The sequence below is a fragment of the Tursiops truncatus genome, chromosome 14, assembly GCF_011762595.2.
Source record: "Tursiops truncatus isolate mTurTru1 chromosome 14, mTurTru1.mat.Y, whole genome shotgun sequence".
Classification (NCBI taxonomy): Eukaryota; Metazoa; Chordata; class Mammalia; order Artiodactyla; family Delphinidae; genus Tursiops; species Tursiops truncatus.
In genome coordinates this window covers 81806187-81824595 of record NC_047047.1, presented here as the reverse complement: position 1 = coordinate 81824595, position 18409 = coordinate 81806187, and the positions used below count along the sequence as shown (strand labels likewise).

General features: G+C 41.5%; 1 protein-coding gene and 1 long non-coding RNA gene across 16 annotated transcripts in view; one reads left to right on the top strand and one right to left on the bottom strand.

The window, feature by feature from the left end:
- Positions 1 to 1037, bottom strand: part of LOC109551213 (uncharacterized) — a 120415-nt gene extending 119378 nt beyond the window's left edge. For 4 of the 6 annotated variants that reach the window (XR_012325859.1, XR_012325860.1, XR_012325863.1 and 1 more), the window contains exon 1: positions 825 to 1023. This is a non-coding gene — a long non-coding RNA (uncharacterized lncRNA). Of the gene's footprint in view, positions 1 to 824 lie in introns of all 6 variants that reach the window. The other 2 variants (XR_012325862.1, XR_012325861.1) reach the window with 1 other exon arrangement.
- Positions 1038 to 1059: 22 nt separating this feature from the next.
- Positions 1060 to 18409, top strand: part of TAF1B (TATA-box binding protein associated factor, RNA polymerase I subunit B) — a 72627-nt gene continuing 55277 nt past the window's right edge. For 2 of the 10 annotated variants that reach the window (XM_033838033.2, XM_033838034.2), the window contains exons 1-6: positions 1064 to 1280; positions 2661 to 2759; positions 6295 to 6382; positions 8562 to 8659; positions 10368 to 10463; positions 13257 to 13410. In XM_033838033.2, the coding sequence (XP_033693924.1) occupies positions 1263 to 1280; positions 2661 to 2759; positions 6295 to 6382; positions 8562 to 8659; positions 10368 to 10463; positions 13257 to 13410 (553 nt within the window). In that variant the 5' untranslated portion in view covers positions 1064 to 1262. Of the gene's footprint in view, positions 1281 to 2660; positions 2760 to 6294; positions 6383 to 8561; positions 8660 to 10367; positions 10464 to 13256; positions 13411 to 18409 lie in introns of all 10 variants that reach the window. The other 8 variants (XM_033838035.2, XM_033838036.2, XM_033838030.2 and 5 more) reach the window with 7 other exon arrangements.

Below are 18409 nucleotides of genomic sequence, written 5' to 3'. Positions count from 1 at the left end.
TCCTTATGGTTCTACCTTCAAAATGTACATTTCCAGAATCTGTCTACTTCTCACTGTCTCCGCTGCTTTTACCTGGTTCAAGCTACCAGGGTTATTGTAACAGACTCCTGACTTGCCTCCCAACTTCTACGTTTGCCCCCTAGCAGTCTACTCTCCCCACAACAGCCAAAGTAATCTGTTAAACATGTAAGATTGTGTAACTCCCCCAACGGCGTCTCTAATTTCTCCAAGTCTAAGTGCTTAGAGCTGTAATTTGTCCCTGCCTCATTTTCTACTCTCCCTTTAGCTCACTGTTCCAGCTACTCGCTCACCTCCTTGCTGATCCTTAAATGGTCCGGCATGAGGTTCAGGACTAGGGCCTTGGTACTCACTGTTCCCTCTGCCGGGAATGAGGTTCCCAACATGGTTCTTGCTCCCTTGCCTCAAAGGTCACCATCTCAGGGAGACCTTTCTTGACCACTCCATTTAAAACTGAAACCACAGTATGGCTCCCATTCTCCTTTCCTGTTTTATTTTTCTCCTTGGCACTCATGCCCGTTTAACATACCACATATTCTCCTTATGTATTTTTGTCTCTCCCCACCAGATTATAATCTCCATAAAGGCAGGAATTTTTGTTTACTTTGTTCACTGCTTAATCCCCAAGACCTAAAACAGCGCCTGTTTAATGAAATGAAAGTGCCCAATGAAGGGACAACAATAAAGCTAAATTTAATGAGCATTTACCATGTGCGGCTCCATCGCGAGGGACCCACAGATAACACCTAATTCTTACAGAGGAGGAAACTGAGGCACAAAGAAGCAGAAAAGCCATGATTACATACCCAGGTCTAACTCAACCACGTGTTCTTTTCTCCAGAACCCGGTGCCTCTCCTGTGCCAGAACCAGGTGGAGAGCCCCGAGCGCTCTGAGTCCACGCCACCGCTCCCCCCTCGCAGCCCGAAAGCAGGAGAGCTGCCGGGCCGGAACGGCTGCCGGAACAGAGACTGAATCCTCTCAGCAGTAGGCACCGCCCACTTTTTTACTGATTGGTTTTAGTTACCTCGACTAGGAAAGGGATGCTGCCTGGGGATGCAGGATCAGTGGCGCTTCATCCCTGAGCTAGCAGGAGACGGAAATCCAAAGTCAAGGGTATCGGTTTCCGCCCGGAGGGCTCTTCCCGCCGCTCCCGGAAGCTGCTCTCGCTGCCGGGGTAACGGGCGGCGGCGGCGGCGGCGGCGGCGGCGGCGGCGGCGGCGGCGGCGGCGGCGGCGGCGGCGGCATGGACCTGGAGGAGGCGGTGAGGGCGCCGAGTGCCGCGCAGTAGGACGGCGGGGCGGGAGGGGAGGGAGGCTGAGGAGTAGGGGTGGAGGACGCCGGTTGGCTGTGGGGGCGGCCACTGGCCGAAGGGGAACGGGGCGGAAGGCTGCGGCGTGGGGACAGGGATGGGGCTGGCGGGGCTGGCGGGGCTGGCGGGCCGCGTGTGCCCGCGCTTTGGGGAAAGAGGCTGGAGTTTCTGGCTGGGTGAGGTTGTGGGTGAAGGGACGGTGGGGTGTTCGTCGATGTGGGTATGTTTCGGGAGGAGGCTGAAGTTGTGGGTTTTGTGGGGTGGCCACCCACGTGTCTCATCTCTAAACGGGACCACCCAGAAGTTCCCTTTGATGCTGGAGGTTAGGCGAGGGAGGCGGGGCTTGGAACCAGAACGCCCCCAAGTAACCCCTGCTGGTGTCTCTGCGAATCTTAGCCATGGCCTGTGCAGGAATTCCAAATTCGGGTTTGGGGACACTCCAAGATTACAATAGTTATCCACATGGAGTCGCTGAAAACTTGACCAACTTGTTGAAGTAGATTTGGCATGCATTTTGACCCACTTCATAAAATGCCACTCTTTGATGGTGTTAGAGGAACAGTCGGTAATTAGATCAACAATAATAAGATTTCACGCACCAGAGAGTTGCGAATGGATAATTTGGTGCCAGTCTATGTATGTACAGAAGCATTATGGTGATGGAAGGCCTTACTCATTGTAGACGCTCAATAAATGTCTACTGAATGAGGGTTAACGTCTGTAGATGCTAGGTTAATGAAATTAGCAATTAGAACTCACCATCAGCGTCGTATATAGTTATGAGTAGGGATCTTGTCTGTTTTGCTCACCCTCAAATCCCCAGCACCTAGTTAAGTGCCTAGTACATACATTATACATTATACATTATACTGCTGCGTGAACAAATCGAAACTTGAAACAACCCTAATAAAACTGTGGCTCCTTCGTGGTGGGTATGTGTTCTTAGTGTCCTGGAGGAAGTTCCAAATGGTATGCTATTTCTATTTTTTAAATCTTCTCTATTCTTGAATCTTATCATCTTTTTTCCTCACAGCATGTTCAAGGAGTTTTATTTACTCATCTTTTTTTCCCACTTTACCCCTACCACCTTGTCTTCTTTGTCTTTTTTTTTTTCACCCTCACACACTGCATATTTTAGAAACATTTAATAGTTTAATTCAGTTTCAGATGGCTCAGACTGAACTGTTCTTCTTGTTTATAGATAATCCCTCTGGTATATTTTCTATTCTCAGTGATTCTTTATTTATAGAGTAAAATTGTAGGGAACCCTCTAAGTAGAACTGCAGCGTTTAGGTACAATGTATTGAATGTGGTTTTCCTTTTCTCCTACAGAAAGAGTTCAAAGACCGTTGTTCTCAGTGTGCTGCTGTCTCTTGGGGTCTCACTGATGAAGGCAAATATTATTGCACTTCTTGCCACAATGTTACAGAAGTAAGTAACAGACCTCATTTATGAATTTGCTTGTGCTTTAAAAGTTGCAGTTTCAGCCTAACGTGTGGCATAGGTCCCCCCAAAACTGATCTATTTTTATTACTCAGGCAATGTCCAAATATGAAAAATGTAAGCGGTCCTCAAATGCTTACACAAGGGTTGAAGACTTTGTAAGGTAGATTTAGGATGAGCTTTTGAAATTATGTTGGGCCACATATATAAATGTTTTCCTGATTCAGACTGTGTGGTATGTATATAAGGGGAAATAATTAAAATTGCACTTACAAGATGATGCATTTATTTTTATTAGTTACCACTTATTTAAGAGTTTTTAATGTATTGTGGTAGCTTAGAGGTTTGGAAGACAGAATGTTAGAAAGACTGTTGGGAGTATGAGAAATGTGCTTCATCGTCATTATATCTTTGTACAGTGCCTCACACATTACAGAGTGTTTTCTCATCCATTAATTCATCCCCTCATAACAACCCGTGAGATGTGTATACTATTACACCTATCTGTAGATGGGGCAAGCAAGGCTCATCAGTTGAGTGAGTTTGCCATAGTCACATGGATAGAGTGCTGAGCCAGGACTTGAACCTCAGGCTTCCAACGTCAGTGGTCATTTTATTCCACCACACCTGTCTCTTAAGGTAGAGGTTGGCCTACTGTGCTGTGGAACCTTGGTAAATGAGGCTACCTTCACACTGGGAGCGCTAGGTCCTCTGGGACAGGCTAAACATGCCAGGATTCTGCTCTCTGGAAAAGGATTTGCTCAAAGTCTACAGAGCCAGGAAGGAACAGATATACTACCTTTGCCGTATAGGCCTATATAAGAAAGGTAAATTTGGGACAAATATAAGTAACTGTGTGAACTTCTTCTGGCCAGGATGAAGTAACAGGAGCCCACCTTAAACAACTAAAAGCCTGGACAAAATGTATGAAGTAAAAAATAGTTTTCTGGAGAAAAGTGGTTAATGTCGCTTGCGACTCAATCACCCAAGAGCTTTTCCTTGAGACAGTCTTTGTTCTTCAGTCTGCTTCCCATTTGGTCACACAGAGTATTAAGAAGATATGTACTAAAAAAAAAAAAAAAAAAAAAAAAAGAAGATATGTACTCGATGAAATTGTTGATGTGATGGATATGTTCATTACCTTGTTTGTGGTGATGGTCTCGTGGATATACATACATACGCACACATCAACTTGTACACTTTAAATATGTGCAGTTTGCTTTGATGTATATTGAGGCATTAATAGTTTTTGCTTTTGTACCAGCAGTGCAAATGTAAACATGGTGAAGGAAGATGTGTCTAAATGGACTGTTTATCGTTAGCAGATGAAGTCAGCATATACTATTTTTGGAGAAATTAAACTACGTTAACTAATTGCTTTCTTTTATTTCTGTCTTTGATAATGTTTCTGTTTGTTTCTGTCTGATAAAATCTGCTGCAGTCGTTTTTTAACTTGAAAGCCCCTAAGGCCACTGTTTCCACATTTGAAAGATATCAGCCTGTATGGAATAACTTGTCAAGAATGCAGCATTCTTGAGGGTGGGCACCATCTTTAAACAGACGCAGAACCTGTCTCAGTGCCTCCCATGTGATAGGCAGAGCTCTGTGTTGCACAACTTAAGTGGTTTCTCTTGGCTTTATTGTCTTCATATAGAGTGTGACACAATCAGTCCTTCCTGGAGAGTGGGGGTGTGGCGTGGCGGTGTGGAAATCCAGCGGGTGGGGAACGGCCGATGAGATGGTGGTTTGCACCTGCGAAGAGTGGAGGCTGTGGCACAACTTCCCCTGTTTTTCTGCTCCTTTCATTGCCCTTCAACTCACTCTGTATATAATTCTCATGTTTTAGATACTCCACTGTCTGGAAGAAGGCCTTCTGAATTGATAAAGGAATTAGAATGTTATCTTGATTGATTTTATACAGGAAAAAAATTTTCAGGTCTTAAATCCGGCCAATTTATATTATAGACATTCTCGGAAGTATTTTGTGGGTATTTAATAAAGGTGTATGCTAGAATTGTGTGAGTTTAATAGATTTTTATGATCATAAGAGCAGATTTATTGTAGAAAATTTAGAAATTATGAAGATGAAAGCTAAAATTATCAGTGATCTCAACATACAACATTTCTTTTCATAACTTCCATTTAGTCTTCTTTTTTTTTTTTTTCTGTGTATGAGAAGGGAAAGGGGATGTGGGTGAGTACCACTGAATGTTCTGTCTTAATAAATATTGTCCTGTGTTATTCTGAACATTTGTGGACGTGTTAATTGACTGTATAAATATTCCACAATATAACTATTCAGTAATTTAATTAGTTACAGCTTCAGTTTGTATATGTAGCTTTTTCTACCTTTTAGTTATTTCACATTTTGTCTAATCCAGATTTTAAGCCCTTTTTTTTTTTTTCTTGCCTACTGTTTATAGGTTTTACCTGTTTTTGCTGGGTAACTGCTTTGGTGTGTATTCTGACATGTCTTATTTTCTCAGTGTGGCCAACCCAGTCCACCAGAACTGCTTTGAATGTGGTTTCTTTAACAAGAGAGGATGTATTCCAAAAATCCTGTTAGAGACATTTCTTTTGTTCTTAATGAAAGTTGAAGATAAATTTCATTCCAAATCTCTAAATTTGGACAAATGTTCCCTGTTGGTTAAAAATGTTCACCTTTTCCCCATCATTTAGACCTAATTCTTTTATATTTTGGTTGTGAGAGAGCCAGAATCTTAGATACCAGCCCTTGAGAGAACTTAGAATTGAAGACTTTGGGATGAACTGTACTCAGCATTTAGTCATTCTAAAATCCTATAGGTTTGATTAAGAATAAAAGTAGCACTTTTATAATTTCATAAATAAAGCTGTTTTAGAGTATTATTCAAACACATAGAAAAGTAGGATGAAACTAATCTGTATGTAGCTTAGGCATTGCTGACTACAGTGAATACAGAAGTTATTTTAATTTCAAAGTATGTTTTGGATAGAGAAAAAAGTGAATAAATTTGACTTTACGATTGGTTTCAGACAATTAAAAATCGATTTAAAATAAAAGTTTATTCATTTGACATACATTTATTTAGTGTTTACTGTGTTCCTGGCACAGTTTTAGGTACTGAGAAATTTTGAATCAGAAAGCAATATAGGGCTTCCCTGGTGGCGCAGTGGTTGAGAGTCCGCCTGCCAATGCAGGGGACACGGGTTCGTGCCCCGGTCTAGGAAGATCCCACATGCCGCGGAGTGGCTGGGCCCGTGAGCTGTGGCCGCTGAGCCTGCACGTCCGGAGCCTGTGCTCCGCAACGGGAGAGGCCACAACAGTGAGAGGCCCGCGTACCGCAAAAAAAAAAAAAAAGCAATATAAAGGCTAACCAGAATGTTACACTTTATCTAATTTTCCCAAAATATTACCATCATTGGTCCTGGCACTCACAATCTGGTTCATTATACATCCCAGAACATGCTTGGCAGTATAGTTAAGGAGATGTAAAACTATCTTTTTATGGTCTTTTTAATGGTCTGCTTCTATTTCCTGCAGAGATCTAGGGAAGTTATAAACACTGGGGCTATTCCTAATACTAAAATACAAGCCATCAACCGGGGACTTAAAAGAAAACGAAAACTTGGTAAGCTCTTTCTTCATATGTGCTTAGCATTTTTCAATCATGTTTTCACTTTCATGATTTGGGGATGTGGAATGGAATTTTAAATAGATTCTAAAGAAGTTGCCAGAATTTTAAGCAGGTAATCCAAAGTAGAATTAGAGTGGATAATTGTTGATGGTAAAATTGGAAGCAGATGTCTTAAAACATGTCCATTTTTTATTCTGCTTATTGTTAATGACTTGATTTTCCAGTGGAGCAACTATTATGCCAAAAATAATCTTAGCAAATGTAGCATATTTCTTTTTGTGTGTTGGTGTATGTTTTTCTGTTTTGTATCTGTTATCTATTATATGATTTTCTGTGCTTTTAAAGAAAAATGCTTATTTTCTGAAATGAATCAGCTGTGGAGTTGTCAGGTTAGTCAGGTTAAACATGATATTCAGCTTTCAGAAATCCATTTCTCACACTGAATTTTGAACACACCCTTTTAAAATAGGGAAAATTATTTTCCCTTAAAATAAGCTCAGCATGGGTGTGCTTTGAAAAGTACTCTATTTCATTAATCCAGTGAGTACATAATAATTAACCATTATTGAGAAGAATCTGAGGTTAAGTTTAGCTGATGCTTTTTATTTCTGTGACTAATTGCCTAGGGCCAGATTCTCAGGTTTGAAACTAGGCTAATGGTAATGGTGGACTCTTCTATCTGAGGTAGCTTTAAGGATACACACATGAAATACATTATATATATAAATGTTAATGAAATATCTATATGAAATACATTGCTGTTCTTAGATGAATAACAGAGAGACTGCCAAAATGCCAACTCATGTTCCTGTTTAACCTTTAGTGGTGACTATTTTTATTAGGCTAAACCTGATTAATTTTAATTAAATTTTATTAGAGTAAAACCTGATTAATTTGGACTTGACCTATCTAATAGTTAAAATTGTATATTTTAAACTTAAATTGCTGAAGGAACGTCAGGTGCTTCAAATTAAATGTTGAGTCTTATATTCAACCTCTTTGTCCTTAGTTGCTTCTTCATCTGTAAAGTGAGAATGTAATACCATTTATTATATAGAATAGGAACCCAGACTGAGAATTTAAAATACGACTTTATCAGTTTGTCAGAGCAGTGTGCAGGAAGGAGAGAGCACACATGGATAGAGCTTGGAGAGTTTAAACTCCCTCACCTTTGGAAAACGTCAAAATTACAGGCTTCCTATTTTACTCCTATACAAGCTAAGACCCTTTCCAGAAAGTGCATTAGTCAGCAGGGGTGGGAAGGCCTTGTGACATTTGAGGTAAGGGAAGGGCATAGGAGTCCTGTGACATTCTGAGGGGAGAGAACCTCTTGGAGTCATGGTAACAGACTTCAGAAGCTGTGCGCTCATAACATATTTTTCAAAGAGTTACAGTATTTGTCCAGTAGGGAGGGGTAAAACATAAGGGTCTTAACAGATTTTAACATTCTCTTCAACTGGTAGTTTTATTTAAACATGTAGCTTTGTCCATTGCAGTGGCAGTTCTCGTCACAATCTCTTAAGGTTGTTTTGAGGTTGGAAGAAAATAATCTACTTAAAATACCTGGTAACTAGGCTGAGCTCAATAAATCTTAACTTCCTTGCTTTCAGTTTCACCCAAGAACCTAGAACCATCTTGAGAAAAGGAGAATGCCGTTGAGCAGTTTACTTTCTTTGTATATTCTTATTGCCCTTTCCTGCGATCTTGGAGCTTCACATCTTCACTTTTGTTCGTTCATTCTCCAAATACTCATTGTTCCCTTTCCATGTGAGTTGGAACAGAGGAGTCATACAAGCAGTGGCTGAGTGTTGAGTATCCTTTCATTTAGGATTCTGCTGGCCATTGTTCAGTACAGTATACATTTATAAAACTTATTTCATTTTTTTAATGTGGTGACTGTTCATTTTTCTGTCTCTGAACATTAACATTTCAGAAAAACTATAGATAATTTAAAATATTTAAAATCTGATAAATTATAAATATGTTGTTTAGCTTTAGCATTTATGTACAGGTTTGCCAGATGGGAAGCAAGAGAGTATAAGAATGGAAACTCTACTCAGGGGTATGAAAAAATTCCAGTTGAAGTGTATAAAACACAATTGTAACTATGTAGCACCATTACATTTAGTAAGTTGGGAATGCAAATATCTGAAACCTGTCATTTGTCATTTAGAGAAAGGCTGGGATTGGTATGTGTGCGAAGGTTTTCAGCACATACTTTATCAACAAGCAAAAGCCTTACAGACCCTTGGAGTAGGCCCAGAGTTAAAGGTAAGTCCATTTGTGCCTAGATGTTAGCTTTACATTTTGTTGTTTGAAGAACAGTAGACTTAGAGTGATACTAAGGAGGGCTATCAGTAATAACATTAGGCCTACTAGAAAGAATCATTTTTCTGATGATTTTGCTTTAATCCTTTTACTAGACCAGCAATTCCTAAAGTGTGTTCTACAGGATAGAAATAAGTAATACGTCCAAAAGAAAATAAGGTTTTAGTCTTCAGGTATTTAGGAAACACTGGGTTAAAGTAAAACAAATAACTTTGCCCACTTATTGGTGCCTTTTTTGTGTTAGCGTGCTTTTTAATTTCCTAGGGGATGTCGTGTGCAGTATTCACAATTTGAGAGCAAAATCCTTTGGCATGTATACGTGTGGGTAGCATCCATCGGGACTTGAGTTCCAGAGAATGCGCTTTGTGGAGTGATACATTCAACCAGTGGTTTTTAAACTTGAGTGTGTGTGTATCAGAATCACCTAAAAGGCTTGTTAAAACACAGATCGCTTGACCTCATTCCAGAGTTTCTGATTAAGTAGGTCTGGAGTAGGGCCCAAGAATTTGCAGTTCTAACAAGTTTCCAGATGACAGTGATGCTGCTGGATTCAGCGTAGCTGGAGAGAGGGTTTCATGCATATGTGGCGTGAGTAAACACGACGGTATATAGCAGTATGCTCATAAATGAAAATAAGAGCAAAAAGAAAAGGGAGAAAGGTCAGTGTCTCCTGAAGTCACCAAGAAGAGATTCGTAAAGCAGCCTTTGCTGTTCAAACCAGTGTCTGCGGCAGGCTGGCAGGATGACCCGTAGGCCAGTGCATGGCCTAAGTGGACTCTGAGCCTTACCCATGACAGTCACTGCGTCAGGTAAGATTACTGGTAGTCTGGGCTTTGTGAATCTGGTTTCTCCTTGCAGTCATCCTGTGTATAAGTGTTTTTCAATAAGTGGTTTCTATTAGTTACACCAACTAGCTTCAGTAGGGTTTATACCTGTGTAGCCTTCTATCTGCTTCATCGGGATTAATCCTGAAAACAGGTTCTCTGAAATTAACCCATGAGTATAACCGTTTAGACCTGACCAGTTAAATGGCACAGCCAGAACACAGGCTCTGGAATCAGGACCGACTCCAAATCCCATTCATGGCCTTTCTACTTATTGGCTAGGTCATTTTGGCAAAGTTACTCAGTTTCTTCAGTGGTAAAATAAGAGATAGTAGCTATCTTGCAGGATTGTGTTAAAGCTTATGGATGCCTTGTACCTAGCAGGTAGGTGATGAATAAATGGAAAAATTGTTTTGTTTGTTTGTTTTGTTTTACTTTCACTTGGACGAGGGTGGGGGCAGTAAGAGGGAGGGGTGTCAATAGGTCACTGGACCCAGGAGCAGCTTTGCCCCTAACTGGAAGTGTAGTCACATGTAAGTTACTTTCTTTCTCTGAATCTTAATTTGCTTAACTTGTCAAAGGAAGGGATTCAACTAGGTGACCATAAGGAACTAAAATCTAAGATTAAGAAGAATTTATTCCATGCTTCCCGTATACCTGACATTGAAATGATCATTCTTCTTAAGGAAATTTAGGTAAGAAAGGTAAGAATACATACAGATGGAAGCAGTATGTAAAGGACAGGAGAGTAGCGATTCTGTGGTGTAGATGTGCCAGTATATTTGTCATCATAACCTGAAGCACCGCTCATTTCCCTTCTACCTTAGAATGAAGTTTTACATAATTTTTGGAAACGCTACCTTCAGAAGAGCAAGCAGGCATATTGTAAAAACCCAGTTTATACCAGTAGAAGGAAAACTACGGTAAGTCACAAATCTGAAAAGTGGGACCAGAAAACATGTCTAGTGAAGGGTAGAGATGAAGATGAGGTTCAGCCTTACCTGGGTTTATGTTGCTTGTCAGAGGGTTTTCAGTGAAGAGGTTTCCTTTACAGTCCAGAAGGACAGGGTCACTGATCTAGACACTGACCCCAAATAAGACATTGATGTCTTATTTGGCCAGTTGAAAACAAAGAAATTTGTGGCTAAGTTTCTAAACAGAAGCTTAAGGAATTTCTACCGTTGTGCTATTGAAAGCTTTTTTGCGTATATTATTCTTTCTGCTTGGAACACCTACTTCCTTTACTCGGTGTTTCAAGATTCAGCTCAGTTATCATCTGGGTGTTTCACCACGCACCCCCATCCGTCAAAGCAGTTAGATTTTTAGCAGTTTGCTATTAGTGCTTTGTAAGTGTGCCATGGATCATTTTATTTGGGGTAGGGGCGGATTCCACTGCTGAGAAACGTGGGTTTGGTAAGCTTTGATGTGTTTTATGTGTGATACTTACTCTCCAGGGCTGGGAAGAGATTCTGAACCTATTTGACAGACTTTTGTTAAGAGCTTAGAAACTTGGCCCAGTGTTTCCTTCTTTGGTTGGGGTCTCGTAGGTTCCACATGCAGAATTTAGTGACCCAGCAGTGAAAGAAATAGGTCCTAAGAACAAGAAGTTTAGAAATAGCAGGTGGGGGCTTCCCTGGTGGCACAGTGGTTAAGAATCCGCCTGCCAGTGCAGGGGTCATGGGTTCAAGCCCTGGTCCGGGAATATCCCACATGCCGTGGAGCTACTAAGCCCGTGTGCCACAGCTGCTGAGCCTGTGCTCTAGAGCCCGCGAGCCACAACTACTGAGCCTGCGTGCCGCAACTGCTGAAGCCTGCCCGCCTAGGGCCCGTGCTCCGCAACGAGAGAGGTCACCACAACGAGAGACCCGTGCACCGCAACGAGGAGGGGCCCCCACTCGCTGCAACTAGAGAAAGCCCGCGCACAGCAACGAAGGCCCAATGCAGCCAAAAATAAAATAAATAAAAAAGAAAAGAAGTAGCAGGTGGAGCAGGAATAATGATAGTTCAGTTTTGGGCATAAATTTGAGACAGCTTTTGGACATCCAAAAGGAAATGTCACGTCCTCAGATATGCAGATCTTCAGCTCAGAGGAGAGGTCTGGGCTGGAGATGTAAATTTAGAAGCTGGCAGCTTACACTATAATCAAAACTAAAATGCCATTGTTTGTAAGATGCACCATTATTTTAAGTACTTCCAAGAAAAGATAATGCTGCAGATTAAATCATGACATGCCTCTGATTGTAAGACACATCCTGATTTCAGGGATGTTAGAATGCGGAGACATGGGAGCGCATTTTAGAATTGAAAGCAATATATGTAGTGAATGGTATTTAAAACCACAAGACCAGATGACATCCCTGAGGAGTGAAGACAGAGAAGAGGACCAAGAACTGAGCTCTGGGCCACGCTAGGGTTAAGGTGTCTGGGATAAAAGAGGGAGGAATCAGCAAAGAAGCCTGAGGAGCCACTGGTGAGGTGGGAGGAAAGCCTAGGGAGTGAAGGGGGCATTCTAGAAACCAAGGGACAGAGTGTTTCAAGAGGAGGGGAGTGATCCACTGGGAGAAATGCTGCCTCCAGCTCAGGAAGGGAGAGGGCTGACAGTCGAAGAGCGGAGCAGTGGGATCAAAACTCCGCCTGGAATGGGGGACGGAGAGGAGAGGAATTGGAGCCAGCGAGTCTGGACAGCTCTCTCTGGGCACTTTGCTGCGAAGAAGTACAGAGAAATCGCCTTGTAGCTGGAGTCAAGGGGAATTTTTTTCTTCAAGTGGAATTCATGATGGTGCACTGATAGGAACGATACAGGAGAAAGAAGAAATTCTTGATGGAGAGCGAATAGAAGTGAGTGCTAACCTTTGAGTAGAAGGTGGGTGGGATCGAGTGCACAAAGGGAGACACTGGCTTTAGAGGGGAGCGTGGAGAGCACACCAGAAGAATCCGATGGAGGGCAGAGCGCGTGGTGGAGCTGCCGGCAGACGGCTGCCTGCGGGAGCCTGTGGACGTTTCCTCAGGATTGCTTCGGTTTTCTCAGAGTCTCCGCTTATCAGCCAGCTTTATGGTTGCCTGGCCCCTCGTGGGCTCGCCTGTCGGAGGGGATGTGCTTGACAGAACACGCAAGCATTATCCTGTCCCTGATTTTTTTTGTCTCATTCTCTTGTGGTTTTCTTTAACATGAGCTTTATCTCTTCATAATAAGATCAAGTTTCTTGGCCTGCGTGGTTGAGAGCATGGCTTTTTGACTGTGATCAGTTCCCCAAGGTAATGTCAGTCAGTGAGGCCTTTAGGTAGCCAGCCCGCTGACTTTTCTTAGGGACACTCTGACCACCATTCCAACAATACATGTGTGAAAAATTAAACAAGGGTAAGAGATAGTATATCCTTGTCAAGCCTTAGTGTGCCTGGAGTCATTATTGACACTTGATGTTTTTATTGGTGTTGCAAGAGAGGTGTTAGTTACAGAGAGAAGGAGGCCTGACATGTCTGCCTGTTTCCTTGCTCACGCTTGACTGAAGCCCTTCTCCAAGAAGCGTTGCCGGGAGGTGCTGGGGAGCACGTGCGGAAGTCGGGCTCTTCCAGTCGCGGGGACTGGGCGGACGGCTGCAGGTCTCTAGAGGGGTCCTTTTCTGGTGTTTGTGATGCTCAGGAATTGTTGACGTTTGTGGAAATTAATTATGTTGTAAATTCCTGTAAAATCATAATTTATACATTTTACAAAATAGGTATTAGAAGATAATCCAAGTCATTCAGACTGGGACAGTGAGCCTGAGCTGCTGAGTGACCTGAGCTGTCCTTCTTTTGTTGAAAGTGGAGCAGAATCTCAGCCTGATGTCCACACTCAAAAGCCTTTCCCCATCATCAAAGCATCGCAATCAGGTAAGATGAGAATCAAACTAGCTGGCAATGCATCTTAAAAATAGTCTAATCTCTTCATATTCCAAGGAGGGAAACTTGGCCTAGCAAGGAAGAATGACTTGTTGAATCATATGGCAAGGAGAAAGGTAAACTAAATGAAATCTTAGTGCGATTTTTAAAAAGGTACATCGTCTCTACGTGAGTTTTTTGGTGTGATTTTTAAAGGGAGCTAAACAGTAAGTAGATCCACAAAGGATGCTAGCTCCGTAAGGATAGGTGTGGGCTCAGAATTTTCAGAGAAAAGTTGCAGCAGAGAAATGGCAGAACTTAGCTATAAGGTAAGACAGACAAGAGTCAAAGATAAGTCGCCCAATTTCTCAGCATAGCAGGCTGAATAAAACGTACCATATTATGTGTGTGTATACATGTGTCTTACCTTCTGCTTTAATTCCATAATTTAAAGTAGATGAGGAATATATTTAAGGTTACAGATATAGACCTCCTGAAAGCATTTATTCATATTAGTTTCCACACTCCTTTAAAAAAGAAAAAGTGGTGGAAAACAGAGCTCAAAGAACAGACCAAGAATTTATTATAGATTGCTAGAACCTTGACGTGTGCTGATAGAGTTCTTTGAGAGAGAGCTTCCCAAACCTCTGGTGTGAGGGGTTGTTGAAATCTGCATTAAGCATGGTCATATAACATTTTCAGCAAAACACTTCAGAAGTGTGGAGTGCTTATTTGCAAGCCCCTAGCCCTCCAGAGATTAAAAATTCCTATTATCAGCATATCCTCATTGGTTTTGTTTTGTTTTGTTTTGTTTTCTTCAGCATATCTACATTTCTTGTTGGACTGCACAATGACACAGATATCAGTTAAGTTACATTTTGTGTCCAAAGAAGTTAGAATCCTAGGACAATTGGGCTGCATGGAGTCTCTGGAGTTTCCTTCTCCATGCTTTCAGGCAAGCCTGGCTCAGATAGTCCCAGAGGACTACGACTCTAAACCATCCAAGCCTTTTATTTATTTTTTAAAAATATATTTATTTATTTGGTTTCTTTGTTTATTTTGGCTGTGCTGGGTCTTAGTTGCAGCACACAGAATCTTCGTTGCGGCATGCAGACTCTCAGTTGTGGCATGCATGCAGGATCTGGTTCCCTGACCGGGGATCAAACCCAGGCCCCCTGCATTGGGCGTGCAGAGTCTTACCCACTGGACCACCAGGAAAGTACCCCCATCCAAGCCTTCTAAAGAAAGCATCGTGATTATTTACCTATGTTAGGGATTTTTGTTTGCATGTTTGTTTTTTAGTAAATGGTGATCCTTAGAGCCTTATTTTCATTTTTACATTAAGTGTAACTATTCAGACAACTCTTATTACAAAACTATAAAATGGAGGTATTCATGGGAATTCCCTGGCGGTCCAGTGGTTAGGATTTCACTGCCGGGGCCCAGGTTCAATTCCTGGTCGGGGCACTAAGATCCCACAAGCTGTGCGGTGCGGCCAAAGAAATGCAGATATTCATAAAGAAAATAAAATCACCAGTTATTGTATCACCCCAGAGTAACCACTGCCACTGAATTCTACTATACTCCAAAAGGTTTTTTTGTTTTTGTTTTTTTTAATTGGAGTATAATTGCTTTACAATGTTGTGTTAGTTTCTGTTGTGCAACAAAGTGAATCAGCTATAAGTATACATATGTCCCCATATCCCCTCCCTCTTGAGCATCCCTCCTATCCTCTCTATCCCACCCCTCTAGGTGGTCACAAAGCACCGAGCTGATCTCCCTGTGCTATGCAGCTGCTTCCCACTAGCCATCCATTTTATATTTGGTAGTGTATATATGTCCATGCCACTCTCTCACTTCGTCGTAGCTCAGGTTTTTTATTCATGTATATATAGAGAGAAAGGGAAAGAGTTTTATTATTTTGTTTTGCAAAAATGTGAGCTATTTCATCATTCTTTAAATTTTTTTAATCAGAATTCTACATGCATGTTAATTCAAATAAATTTATGACTTGTTATAATAAATTACAAAAATAACAAATAAAAATAAATTGCAGTCCATTGTCTCCCCGAAATGTCCTGTTTCCAAGAGGCATTCATTTTCAACTCTTTTGCAACCTGCGTATCCCTATCACATGCTTCTAGTACTACATCTTGATTTCCGGTTTTGGACATTAGCGATTAAATTCCCACTATGGAAGATGAAGCCTTAGCTCTTTCACTTATCCTTCACTGCCCCCCTCCCCATGTAGTTACCAACACACAATTATGAATTTCTCATTCTCTATCTTTCCAATATAATTTTTTACTGGATCAACTTTTGGTGCTTAAATTGTAAGTGTATAAATGCTAGTCAGAACTGAACCACATAGCTTACTATGATTACTTTTTCTGTATATCTTTTGGTTTTTCCAGAGTTGATAATTGTCTTGTTATTTGTTTAGTTTTCTATTTATTTATTACTAATCCATAATTTGTTACTAATGTATCTCCACACTTCCCCTCAGTTCTGAAAATCTCTCAATTCCTTAGATATTCTGTCAATTTCATCTTCTGTAATAGACTTTCTGGAGCTTCTGAGCTGCTCTGATCTAGAATGATGTATTTCTAGACCTGTGTCCCAGCTGTCTCTGGGATCTCTTTACCACCATTCCAAGGATTCTGTCACCTCTCTCTTGTTAAATTTCTTATTGCCTTGATCTCATTTCATCTTCCCTCTTGGTTCACGCCCTCATTTTTGTGGAGCATCTTTTCTTATTTTGCTGAGGATATTAATATTATTTCCCACGGATTTGACAATTTGTTTTGGCCTTGCCTGTTTATATTAGAGGATTTCTTTAAGTGTTTAGCAAGCCTAAGAAGGCTAGTCCTGTTTGAGAATGGAGATTGAAAAGTTGATTGAAACTTTCTACCCATGATTAATCTTGTCAGCTTTGCTCTGGTTTCTTTTCTTAGTGAACCTTCAGCATTGTCATCTTTAATTTATTTCCCCCCTAGCTGATCAGATTTTCCATTTGGAGGTTGTAAACCTGCCTGTTCTGGGAACTGGGTGGGAAAAAGGCCTCAGGGGAGGAAGGAGTTGTCTCAATACTCAATATGTAAACGTTCACTTAATCCTCCTGTTTTCAGTAAGATACCCCTACTTCAACTGTGTATGTGACTGACGCCCTATCCCAGAGAGCCCTTTGTTTTACTGTCTCTAGAGGAGAAACTTCCAATTTTCTGGCAAGATTGGGGAGCAGTCATTTGGCCGCATGGAGTTTGGGGAGAAGTCTGGGTGCCTAACTTCTTCTTAATCGGACTTTCAAGCTCTCCTCCCAGTATTAGTCCTACTTCACTCAGTTTCCAGGGGTACCTGGTTTAATCGATTCCTGAGCTTTCCTTAGAGGTCCCCAGGGGAAAATTAGATTGCTTTCTGGCTTTCCCTACTGCTGGCTGTGAATCCAGCTTTCTCAGCACTGCTAAGGCAATAATCAGCCATCCATTTGCTTTCCAGCTTTTAAAATTTTATTACCATTGTCTCCTTTTCCATGTTATTTGTTCTCGTATTTATATCTTTTGAAAATTTCTTTATAATTGAAGTGGGACAGAACAGAGCCTAATGTATGTTTTCAATCTGCCATCTTAACTGGAAGTCCCTACATGTTATTATATATATAATATATATAGAAGGTTTTAACATAATATTTTATGGAAATCTGTGTCCTTGTATATTTCTTTAAAACTGTAGTCTTCAAACTTTAGCATCCACCAGAATCACCTGGAGGGCTTGTTAAACCACAGACTGGTAGGTTCGGTAATTTGCGGCTCTAGTAAGTTCTCAGATGATGCTAATATACCTGCTCCAGGGTCTGCACCTTGAAAACCACTGATCTAAAGCATTGTGTAAATTGTTATGCACTGCTCCCTTGCATGGAATTATTTAATTACATTTCTATTCCAGTCATTTGGTTGTTTGAAATTTTTGTCTTATTATAAACAGTGTTGCCACAACATGCCTTGACCCTGAATCTTTGCATGTTTTTTTTTTTTTTTTTGCGGTACGTGGGCATCTCACTGTTGTGGCCTCTCCCGTCGTGGAGCACAGGCTCCGGACGCGCAGGCTCAGCGGCCATGGCTCACGGGCCCAGCCTCTCCACGGCATGTGGGATCCTCCCTGACCAGGGCACGAACCCGTGTCCCCTGAATCGGCAGGTGGACTCTCAACCACTGCGCCACCAGGGAAGCCCGGAAAAGGGGATTTTGAGGGATAATTTGGAGAGTTTTTGCCCGAGAAAACTTGGAGTTTCTCAGGGTCATTCCTCATCCTGCTTTTTTTTTTTTTTTTTTTTCTCATCCTGCTTTTTAAATCTACCCTCACTCCTTACTTTAAACACCAGTTATATCCTGACAACCCTAAAATTCCTATCTCTTGCCCATCCTCTCAACTATAGGATTTTTTATATTCAGCTACCCTCAACATTTCTGTTTGTATGCTTAATAAAATCTTACACTTGTGCAATTCTGATATCTTGATTTCTCGTCAAACCTGATCTTTTGCCATCTTCCTTGTCTCAGTGACTGGCATCTCCATTCTTGTTGCTCAGTCCAAAACCCTTAGAATCCTACTTGTCTTCTCTTTTTTTCTCATTCTTCACATCCAGTCCATCAGTAAATCCTCTTGACTCTGCTTTCAAAATATGTCCAGAATCCAGCCACATCTCACCATCTGTAGGGTCGCCGCTCCAGTACAAGTGCCCGTCGTTGTCCACCTGGAATCGTGGTCTCCCGTGTGCCCGCCCCAGCTCCACTCTTCATAGCAGCCAGGGGAACCTTTTAAAACCATAAATGAGATCATGTAGCTCTTCTGTTTAAAACTCTCCAGAAACTTCTTACGTACTTAGAAGAAAATCTAAAGTACAAATCATGACCAACAAAGCCCTTTAGCAATATGGTTTCTTACTCTCTCCTGTCATGTCTTAACACTTGCCCCTCACCCGTGGTGCTCTCGCCACACTGGCTTCCTTGATGTT